General features: G+C 39.0%; 1 protein-coding gene across 1 annotated transcript in view; it reads left to right on the top strand.

The window, feature by feature from the left end:
• Positions 1-31: 31 nt before the first annotated feature.
• Positions 32-11,660, top strand: part of LOC144011660 (uncharacterized) — a 12,712-nt gene continuing 1,083 nt past the window's right edge. Inside the window, exons 1-16 of the mRNA XM_077511690.1 lie at positions 32-115; positions 1,967-2,096; positions 3,476-3,632; positions 3,877-4,069; positions 4,160-4,210; positions 4,430-4,480; positions 4,749-4,799; positions 5,021-5,071; positions 5,289-5,339; positions 5,608-5,658; positions 5,870-5,920; positions 6,206-6,256; positions 7,728-7,784; positions 8,310-8,366; positions 8,592-10,605; positions 10,751-10,894. Coding sequence (XP_077367816.1) covers positions 1,967-2,096; positions 3,476-3,632; positions 3,877-4,069; positions 4,160-4,210; positions 4,430-4,480; positions 4,749-4,799; positions 5,021-5,071; positions 5,289-5,339; positions 5,608-5,658; positions 5,870-5,920; positions 6,206-6,256; positions 7,728-7,784; positions 8,310-8,366; positions 8,592-10,605; positions 10,751-10,894 — 3,160 coding nt within the window. The 5' untranslated portion in view covers positions 32-115. The remainder of the gene's footprint in view (positions 116-1,966; positions 2,097-3,475; positions 3,633-3,876; positions 4,070-4,159; positions 4,211-4,429; positions 4,481-4,748; positions 4,800-5,020; positions 5,072-5,288; positions 5,340-5,607; positions 5,659-5,869; positions 5,921-6,205; positions 6,257-7,727; positions 7,785-8,309; positions 8,367-8,591; positions 10,606-10,750; positions 10,895-11,660) is intronic.

Raw genomic sequence — 11,660 nt, 5'->3', positions numbered from 1 at the left:
ATGTCAGGTGACAAAAAAGTGTGACCCGCCCCATTTTGTCGACGTCATTTCCTGTGTAGTCGCGGGAAAGCTGGACTTCGCGTTAGTCTTGGAGTTGGCGCCGTTCTGTTCGAAGGTAGGCTACTAAACTGTCTTAAGTATTTTAAAACGATCGCTTTTTGAGCAGCATTTTCCATATACTGACTGATATGCCTGTAAATTCGAGGGCGCTAGATATTTTTCAGTAACCTAAGACATTGCACGTTGTTTGTTGGCATACTGCTGACTGGAGCTTGCAGCCTTGACCTCGCTAAGTTAGAGGAAATTTCAAACTCATTAGGCTTGCGCTAACAAGCCTTGTCCTAAAATGCAGCGGAATCTCCAGTTACGAAAAATTCCCCCCCAAACAAACTACCCCCCACCCACCCACCCCGCTTTTTTTTTCTTTAATTAGCTTTTTTAATTCCAAACAAATTTTTGGTCGAAAATATGACTCTAGTGACGCATATATTTTGTTATGCAAACCGTCTCAGCATTGCTGATGTAGTTTGCGAACAGGTGAACGACAGTAGGCTTCTGCGTGTAGCCTCTTTTTCTCGTTCACTCACTCGCTACTGGCCAGTGGCCAAGGAGGGGGGGAGGGGAAGTTTCTCTCTTCTCGTTCATTCCGTACTGGCCAGCACTTTTTTTTTTTTTTTTAATTACGAACAAATTTTTGGTCGAAGATATGCCTCTAGTGACGCATATATTTTGTTATGCAAACCGTCTCAGCATTACTGATGTCGTTTGCGAACAGGTGAACGACAGTAGGCTTCTGCGTGTAGCCTCTTTTTCTCGTTCACTCACTCGCTACTGGCCAGTGGCCAAGGAGGGGGAGGGGAAGTTTCTCTCTTCTCGTTCATTCCGTACTGGCCAGCACTTTTTTTTTTTTTTTTTTTTAAATTAAGTTTTTAAATTACGAACAAATTTTTGGTCAAAAATATGCCTCTAGTAACGCATATATTTTGTTATGCGAACCGTCTCAGCATTACTGATGTCGTTTGCGAACAGGTGGACAGTAGGCTTCTGCCTGTAGCCTCTTTCTCGTTCACTCACTCGCTACTGGCCAGTGGCCAAGGAGGGGGGGAGGGGAAGTTTCTCTCTTCTCGTTCATTCCGTACTGGCCAGGTTGGCGGTGGGGAAGTTACCTCAAACTGGCCTCATGCCCTAATTAGTCGAAGCTCCAGTTCCAGCTTGCTCTTTACCATGCACGCTCGTAATTGGTCAATTGTAGGGGGCGGGAGGACACCTCACGTGGGGGTGCAATTTATATGCAGGGAAGCGCAAGAGAGAAAGGAGTGAACACGAAGTCAAGTCAAGTCAAGCTGATGACACGTTGTTTTACAAAATGAGCGACAGAAAAAGACGCACATATGGACACATTTTGACTTCGTGGATAATACCAGGGCAGAGTGTAGAAGTCTTTAACCCCAGAAAGACAGAACAGTAGATGAACTGGGTAAAATAATGGCTGACATCGTTAATGCTCATTGTGGCTTAATTACCTCTTCTCCTTTTGTATTGTGCCAAAAAGGTGCATACGCACAGTGGTCTCTCTCACTGGAGCGGTCGGCTAGATTTCTGATGAATGTCACGTGGCAAAAACGTTTGGCTGTATGTATGATACACATATAGTATTTACTGTATTGGTGTGTCTCTTAAATTGGATTTGGGGGGGCCCGAATGACACACAAATCTCTGTCTACTCCCTGTGGTTAAGTTTCATCCATTTTACTTCTTGGACTAACTGCCATTCACCTAGAAGATGACATTAATTGGTAAATGTGTTCATAATGGGAAACAAATGTGTAGCTGCAGTCTCTAAAGCATGAGGTGTGGAACTATGAGTGTGTAATTTTGGATATGTTTATGTAGACTTTTTAAGATAATGTTCAGAGTGAGTTACATAATCCGCCTTGATAACCAAAACCCTCTTTGCCATAGAAAGATGGCAAACAATGGAAGAACAGTGCAAAGGCGGAGGAATCGGGTCACTCCACAAAAAGATGCTGAGCAGCATGTACTATTGGAAAAGGATAAGATGGGACTTAGAGAGTCCTTCATTAACCCATTCAAAGGTGAGTATACATTTTTCAAGACATTAATTTGATCTTTGTTTATGTGCATGATATGAATGGCTCTCATAGCTGCAATTAACCAACTGCAAATTAAGACATGTTTTCCACATACATGCATCTGTAGTAGGCTGCTACAGATTCATTTTGGTGGCCACTAATAGATTTTAGATCAAAATGTGACTTGTGTGTACATTTTGTTTTGCTGTGTGGAGATTTTGCCACTTTGCTCCTTGTGTGTGTGCTGATTAATACCACCGCTTTTCTTTATGATGATGCAAATACAGCACATCAAATGAAGTATCAAAAGTAGCATTGATCTTTGAGTCGATCTTGTTATCAGAGGCAACACTAATTCAGTACTTGTGTATTTTGTTTGGAAACACCATTTGATATGGGGAAAAATTCACATTACGATATCAATTGCAGCCCTATGCTAATGGTATACAGTGTTCCCTCACTTGTTACGGGTGTGGTGAATTTCCTCGAGGTCGTAGTGGTTAAATAAAGTGACACGTATGAAAAACTTTGACCTGTTATAAAAATAGCTCGACACTGACTTGCTAAGAATTAAAAAGTAAAATGTTAACTTTTTTTTTTTAAACCTGTCATGACACGTTTCTTAATTTACCAAATATTATATATTTTGATTAAAAGTGTCATAGATTGTGTTAAATACAAGAAAGCGCTGTCTATATTTACTCATACAAAAAAGGACAAATAGCAGCATAAATAATTTTATGGGGTACTCACCATTGAAATTGGTGGTAAAAATCTGCGATAGAGTGAATCAACAATAAGTGAACTGCGAAGTAGGGATGGACCACTGTATATCACAATATAAAATAGGGTTAAAATATATATTAAATTAGTATTTTCTGAATAGATTATTTTAGTCTTTAGCGCTAACCCATGTTAACAACTGAGTCAGAAGCTAAAGGGCAAATATCAACTAAAATACTTAATACGATTCACACCTTCCTTTCATGGCAGCATTTAAAAAGCATGTTTCTGGTATCGTGATAGTCATGTACAGTTTCACAGTATTGGTGCCAGTCTGCATAGTTTTGGTTCAATTTCAAAATATTTACAGCCAAAAAAAAAATCTAAAGTCACAGTTTTGTCATCAGTTTGTCTCCATCTTTAATAAACATGTCAGGAATGATGGTACAAGCTGCAAAATCTAATCAAAGTTCAATGTATATAATCTTAATTATCTTCATTATTTGTCTATACTTTTAAAGAATTCAAATTGTTAACTAATGATGGTTTTAAAAAGCGCATTTGCTTGTTGGTGCAAAATGCTGTATGTTCTGATTAGTCGACTAATTACGACTACTGTTGATTAGATTATTTTTATTTTTTTCTCGCCTCTCCTCAAGGTCGAGGTGTGGTTGCTACACAGACTTTTACCAAAGAAGAATTTGTGCTGGAGTACCGTGGAAAGCTTTGTGAACAAGGTCTTGAGCAAAATTTGGAGCGTAATGAACAAGAAGCAGTCTTCCTATTTTATTTCAACTGGAGAGGTAAAGGTTGGTGGTAAGTATTTCTCTATCTGAACTTGAGTTGAGTTGTTTGGAATGTTTATGGACAAAAAAAACAAACACAGATGTGTAGTCAACATTCGCTATGAATGAGTACTACGTAATGCATAGATCAGGCATGATCTATGCCTTTGCTCAGCCGTTAGATAAAACTTCAAACTCTAGACTTCCCTTTTCCATTTGAATCATATCTATACTGGGCAGGCAGCTTCCACTCTTATTTCCCTCCCCCCCTCCAGTCTTGATGCATCAGATGAAGACCAGTCATTGGGAAGGCTCGTAAATGACAACCACATAAAGCCAAACTGCAAGATGAAGGTTATTGAAGTTGGTGGTTTGCCACATCTTTGCCTTTTTGCAATCCGAGACATCGCTCCAGGTGAAGAATTGTCGTATAACTACGGAAATTCAGACTGGCCTTGGCGCAAAAAGGTATTGGGTCATTTATGTCATCTTGTAACTTATTCATGTTATGTTTGTGCTATCATGTTTTCCATATATTGTCTTTTCCTCTTTGAGCAGACACCATCACTTGAGGCCGCTGAAGACACGAATGCAAGCAAAAGACCTAAGGTGAAATACAGGTTCTACTACACTGCTTCTATCATTTAATATAGGGGAAATTGTGTGTGTTTTTACGAAACCCCAACTCAAAAGTAGTTGGGGCATTGTAAACAAGTACAATAGGATTTACAAATCTTTTTTGACCTAGATATGTACTGGTATCTTATTGTGCCATGTTATGATTGCTCTATCATGGTTTCCATATATTGTCTTTTCCTCTTTGAGCAGACACCATCACTTGAGGCCGCTGAAGACACGAGTGCTAGCAAAAGACCTAAGGTAAAATACAGGTTCTACTACACACTGCTTCTATCATTTAATATAGGCAAAATTGTGTGTGTTTTTACGAAATTCCAACTCAAAAGTAGTTGGTGCATTGTAAACAAATACAATATGATTTGCAAATCTTTTTGCGACCTGTAACTGTCCCCGATTAGGTGATAATTTGTCTGTCTTCTTTTGAATAGACCCAAAAGTATGTATCTTATTGTGCTGTGTTATGATTGCTCTCACGTTTTCCATGTATTTTCTTTTCGTCATTGAGCAGACACCATCACTTGAGGCCGCTGCACACACGAGTTCAAGCAAAAGACCTAAGGTAAAATACAGGTTCTACTTGACACAGCTTCTATCATTTAATATAGGGAAAATTGTGTGTTTTGACGAAACTCCAACTCAAAAGTAGTTGGGGCATTGTGAACAAATACAATAGGATTTACAAATCTTTTTCGCCCTATATATATGTACCGGTATCTTATTGTGCCATGTTATGGTTGCTCTATCATGTTTTCCATATATTCTCTTTTCCTGTTTGAACAGACACCATCACTTGAGGCCGCTGAAGACACGAGTGCGAACAAAAGACCTAAGGTAAAATACAGGTTCTACTACACACTGCTTCTATCATTTAATATAGGCGAAATTGTGTGTGTTTTTACGAAACCCCAACTCAAAAGTAATTGGGGCATTGTAAACAAATACAATATGGTTTGCAAATCGTTTTCGACCTATATATATGTATCTTATTGTGCCATGTTATAATTGCTCTATCACGTTTTCCATATATTCTTTTTTCCTCTTTGAGCAGACACCATCACTTGAGGCCGCTGAAGACATGAGTGCGAGCAAAAGACCTAAGGTAAAATACAGGTTCTACTACACACTGCTTCTATCATTTAATATAGGCAAAATTGTGTGTGTTTTTACGAAATTCCAACTCAAAAGTAGTTGGTGCATTGTAAACAAATACAATATGATTTGCAAATCTTTTTGCGACCTGTAACTGTCCCCGATTAGGTGATAATTTGTCTGTCTTCTTTTGAATAGACCCAAAAGTATGTATCTTATTGTGCTGTGTTATGATTGCTCTCACGTTTTCCATGTATTTTCTTTTCGTCATTGAGCAGACACCATCACTTGAGGCCGCTGCACACACGAGTTCAAGCAAAAGACCTAAGGTAAAATACAGGTTCTACTTGACACAGCTTCTATCATTTAATATAGGGGAAATTGTGTGTTTTTACAAAACCCCGACTCAAAAGTAGTTGGGGCATTGTAAACAAATACAACAGGATTTGCAAATATTTTTCGACCTATATATCTCTCTAATTGTGCTATGTTATGATTGCTCTCACGTTCTCCATATACTTTCTTTTCGTCTTTGAGCAGACACCATCACTTGAGGCCGCTGAAGACACGAGTGCTAGCAAAAGACCTAAGGTAAAATACAGGTTCTACTACACACTGCTTCTATCATTTAATATAGGGGGAATTGTTTGTTTTTACGAAACCACAGCTCAAATGTAGTTGGAGCATTGTATTAACGTATAAACAAATACAATGACTTGCAAAACGTTTTCGACCTATATTCACACAACTGTCCCAGATTAGGTCATGAAAATTTCTCTCGTTATGAATAGACCCAAAAGCAGCCTAAGTATCGTATTGTGCCATGTTAGGGTTGCTCCGTCATGTTTTCCATATTGTCTATTCTTGTTTGAGCAGACACCATCTCTTGAAGTTGCTGAAGACATGAGTGCTGGCGACAGATGTCAGGTAAGATCCAGTTTCTAAAACTGCTGTTTCATGTATTGTTTTCGGCTAAACTGATTTTTCGTGTTGTAGTTAGGGCTGAACGAGTGTGGAAAATGATCTAATTGCATTTCACCCCCCCAAAAATAATGGATATACAGTGTTCCCCAACTTTTTGCAGGTGATACATTCCATGCCATGAGTAGCAAGTGTGTTCCTCAGTTTGTTTAAAATGGCCCCAAAATTATGGATGGGCGTAGCTATCACAATGACAATCCCCATTTAGGTTTGGGTGTTAATTGTGTGTGCTTGTGTGTTTTGAATGACCCCAAAAGTATGGATCACCATAGCTACTGTAGTGATAACTGTCCCCAATTTGACTTGGGTATCAAGTGTATGTGCTAGTGTGTTTTGAATGACCCCAAAAGTATGGATAGATATAGCTATTACAGTGACTGTCCCCAGTTAGGTTTGGGTGTTAAGTGTGTGTGCTAGTGTATTTTGAATGACCCCAAAAGTATGGATCGCTATAGCTACAATAGTGATGCCTGTCCCCAATTTGACTTGGGTATCAAGTGTGTGTGCTAGTGTCTTTTGAATGACCCCAAAAGTATGGATCGCTAAAGCTACAATAGTGATGCCTGTCCCCAATTTGACTTGGGTATCAAGTGTATGTGCTAGTGTGTTTTGAATGACCCCAAAAGTATGGATAGATATAGCTATTACAGTGACTGTCCCCAGTTAGGTTTGGGTGTTAAGTGTGTGTGCTAGTGTATTTTGAATGACCCCAAAAGTATGGATCGCTATAGCTACAATAGTGATGCCTGTCCCCAATTTGACTTGGGTATCAAGTGTGTGTGCTAGTGTCTTTTGAATGACCCCAAAAGTATGGATCGCTAAAGCTACAATAGTGATGCCTGTCCCCAATTTGACTTGGGTATCAAGTGTGTGTGCTAGTGTCTTTTGAATGACCCCAAAAGTATGGATCGCTATAGCTACAAGAGTTAGGACTGTCCCCAATCTGACTTGTGTATCAAGTGTGTGTGCATATATGTAAAATGACCCCAAAAGTATGTCTAGACCGGGGGTGTCACAATGACTGTCCCCAATTAGGCTTTGGTGTCAAGTGTGTATCTGTGTCTTTAATGACCCGAAAAGTATGAAAAGCCACACCTATCGTAATTGCTGTCCCCCAGTATGATTTGAGTATCAAGCGTGTCTTTGTTTTAAATGACTTAAAAAGTATGGGTAGCCATAGCTGCAGTATTGTTTTCAGTTGGACTTGGACATGAAGTGTTTGAATGACCCCAAAAGTATGGATTGTCCACGTTCAACTTTGACCAGTTAGCTTGACGCTAAAAAATGTCCCAAAATGCAACAAACGCAGTCACCTGAAGCCGTAAAATATAAGCATATAAAATTATCTAAAAATATCATTGTGTAATGTTGTTTTCTCTATCATGTTTTTTATTCCTATACGTTTGATCTTTGTCAGCAGACACCACCTCTCGAGGTGGGAGATGACAGGATGGATGCTGGCGACAGGCCTCAGGTAAGATCCAGTTTCTCCCACACCGTTGTACCATGCACTGATTAGGGCTGAATGGTTAATTGAATTTGATAAAACATGTTGTATTTTTAAATTAATTGTAAAGACACAGATTTGACAGGTCATTATTGTATTGAAAAGTGGTGGGGTGGAGGAGCCCAAAAAATTCCTTTAGTGAATTAGGTTATGGCATATTGTGCGTGTCTCTCTGTTTTGATTGGCCCTAAAATTATCGGTCCACATGGCTATCGTAATAACGTTCCTTGTGTGGTGTGATTTGAACAAACAAATAGTATGGTTTGGTATGTTTGTAGTAATGCCTGGACCAATTAGGTCAGGGCAAATTGGCTGTTTTGAATGACCCCAAAATTATGGATAGACAATGTTAAGTTGAAATGTCCTGCCATAGATGCAGTCACCTGAACACCTATAAAATTAAGTGTGAAATTATTTTTAGCATTTTTTTTTCTTTTTTTTTTTTTTTTTTTTTTTTTTTCTTGTAATCATTTTTTGTATTTGTCATTTCAGCAGACACCATTATGTGAAGTCACAGATGATATCCTAAATGTTGCCAATAGTCCTCAGGTAAGGTTAATAAATACAAGTTATCACTGTTAGATTTTCATGCGTGAAAAAATAGGATAAAATTTATATTAATCTGTAATGACATGAGTAGTTTGGCCTTTATATATGTCCTTATGTGAATGTCTTATTTTTTCACATTCTACAGACAAAAAAAAAGATGTGATTTACAAAGAAACGTTTTTCCTCAATACATTATGGTAACTGTACACTTTTTCTTTTCTTCAGTCTTCCACATGTTTGGACGAATCACCGGAGATCTCTGATGATACAGACTATGATGATAAAGATTATATTCCAGAAACAGAAAAACAAAATATGTTCGACTCTGACGATAGCATAGACTTGTGTCCACTGGAGAAAACATCATCTTCATCTGTCTTCCCATCTTTGGCTAATTCAGCTATTGATGCTCAAACCTCTGAGAAGACAAAGACAAACACTTCAAGGAAGAGGAGCCTACTTAAGGTCTCTGGGACAAGAAACCAAAGTCCTCTGAAAAAAAGCAGAGTCCAGTGTATTTCAGAATCTATCAAAGTGTCTCCACCCTCAAACTCTAAAATTAAGAGAGTATATGATAAACGGAACTACTGTCTGTATTGTCTAACGCCCTCATCAAAAATTGCAAGACATCTAGAAGCTAAGCATGCAGATAAAGAAGAGGTTGCGAAAGCATTCATGCATCCAAAGAATTCACAGGCAAGACGAGATGAGTTGAATATTTTACGACGCCGTGGAAATTATGCTCACAATTCTCTTATTGTGAGGAGTGGAGAAGGAGATCTGCAGGCCTGCTATAGACCTCGGGAAAGAAAACAAGGTTCCGATTTTATCCATTGTTTTCATTGCCAAGGGCTCTATGCCAAGAAAACAATCTGGAAGCACATTAAAATCTGTCCTGCCAAGAAAAAATCTGAGAAGGAATTAGGTGTTTCTAAAAAGCGAGTTCAATCAAGATGTGCATTAAAAACTGCAGTAGCATGTGAAATTAGTGACGGATTAAAAACTGTACTTTCCTGCATGATCTACGATGAGGTGACTCGTGTGATCTATGACGACGACCTACTCTTAAAGTTTGGACAGCATCTCTTTGATCTAAATGGATCAAGAAAGAACCGACATGACTACATAAGGCAAAGACTTAGAGAACTTGGTAGACTGCTGACAGAGGCCCGGAAGAATTCATCTATTCGCAAGGCAGTGGAGCTCATCTATCCTGCAAACTTTAATCGTGTGATAACTGCAGTGAAGGTATTGGCTGGGCACAACTCGGAAAACAACACATACAAAAAACCCTCCTTAGCCTTAAAAATTGGTCACAGTCTGGGTGTACTTAGTGAGCTGATTGAAAGTGATAGTTTGTCTTCAGTTGACAGAGATGAGTGCTTGTTGGAATATGCTAGAGAATTTAAGACAATCAAAAATTTCAGATGGAAGGCATTGATTAGCAGAGGTGCGACGACGACAATGACAGAGGCAAAGTGGAATGCACCACAGATTTTACCTTTCACTGAAGATGTCAAACTTTTGGACGAACATGTGGAAAAGAGTAGAGAAGTTGCAGAAAGAATGCTTAAACTCTGTCCTTCTGCGAGTAATTATGCAGCACTGGCGAAAGTGACACTGGCTCAGGTGATAATTTTCAACAGAAGAAGAGAAGGAGAGGTGTCAAGAATGGAACTGTCTACTTTCGTAGAAAGGAAAGAGCTGGAACATAACGAGGACATGGCAGCCTGTCTCACCCCTCTGGAGAACAAGATGTGCGAGTTTTTCACTAGATTAGAAATCAGGGGGAAACGAGGAAGAGGTGTCCCTGTGCTCCTAAAACCATCAATGGTCTCAGCCATGGAGCTCCTAGCTCAAACCCGTGAGATGTGTGGAGTCTTAAAAGAAAATGTATTCATGTTTGGAAGACCGGAAGCCATGACTGCTTACAGAGGGGGAGAGTGCATCCAAAAGCTTGCAAAGGAGAGTGGTGCTAAAAATCCAGAGGCCTTAACATCAACAAGGCTCAGGAAGCACATAGCTACAATGTCACAGGTTCTTAATCTTCAAGAAAATGAAGCAGACCAACTTGCGGACTTTCTGGGACATGACATTCGTGTGCACAGGCAGTATTATCGACTACCACAAGGAACACTACAGCTTGCCAAAATGAGCAAAATGTTGTTAGCTGTGGAGCAAGGAACCCTCTCCCAGTATAAAGGTCAAACCCTTGATGACGTTCAGATTGACCCGCAAGGTATGGATGTGTGTTTATTGGTACAACATATTGTGAATGCTGCCAAGTCAAGATTGTCTTTCTGCTAAATTAGCTTGTTCTCTCACACGTTAACAGAACACTTCTTTGAAAGCTACAATCTTCAATGTTTTTGCTCTATTTTCAGAAAAAGTTGACTCTACACAAGACCCAGAGGAATCAAGCGATGAGGAAAGTGATCTCACAGTCCCAGAAGCTACAGGGGAAGCAGATGTTGAGGAAGAGGCTGCAACATCCCTTCCATCTTCTTCCAAGACCACTCTCATTGAAGGTACAAACAAAAATTAGATAGAGAAACTGTTTTTCACTGGCCTATACTACGTAATTGATTTTGGTTTTCACTGGCCTATACTACGTAATTGATTCTCCTAGGTAAGGTTCTGTAAAATAAGTATGGGTGTTCATTTGGAAGGTTATGAAAATAATGGATAGACTGCAGTAACCATGGTTTAATTTAGTTGACTCTCCTGTTATTTACAGAAACAAGGAACAAAGCAAAAATGCAGTTAAGCTCAACACCAGGGTTTTTCCTGGCTCAAATTGAAACAGAGGTGGCATCCCACTGTCTATGATGGGTGACTACTGATATCGGGTATCGGTGCCAATACCAGTCTTATTTTAAGGTGTCAGTACTCACGGCGGTGACCGATACATTTAAATGCCACCCTCCTGCAGCCGTTTTACGAAACGGGACAAGAAATTATATGAACACAAAATTGCCATTAACTTCATGCAATTTTAAGGAAAAATAATATATTGGGATATAGATGTCTTTCTTTAAAATAATCTGTCATTTATGGGTGGGGAATTTTATTGACTAGTGGTATCGATATTTGATATCATTATCAGTTGGAGAAAAAAAATTGTATCGAACATCCCTAATACTGACCGTGCACCATTACGTGTATGTATTCTGTAAATTCAAGAGACTCTTTCATTTTTTTTTTTTTTTTTTTTTTTTTTTTTTTTTTTTTTTTTTAAACAAGGAACATATAATAGGTCCGTGTTGCAATAATAAGAATAATAGTTCAAATAAG

This window comes from Festucalex cinctus, unplaced genomic scaffold (assembly GCF_051991245.1).
Source record: "Festucalex cinctus isolate MCC-2025b unplaced genomic scaffold, RoL_Fcin_1.0 HiC_scaffold_363, whole genome shotgun sequence".
NCBI classification, from domain to species: domain Eukaryota; kingdom Metazoa; phylum Chordata; class Actinopteri; order Syngnathiformes; family Syngnathidae; genus Festucalex; species Festucalex cinctus.
This window is presented reverse-complemented; position numbering and strand designations above follow the sequence as displayed.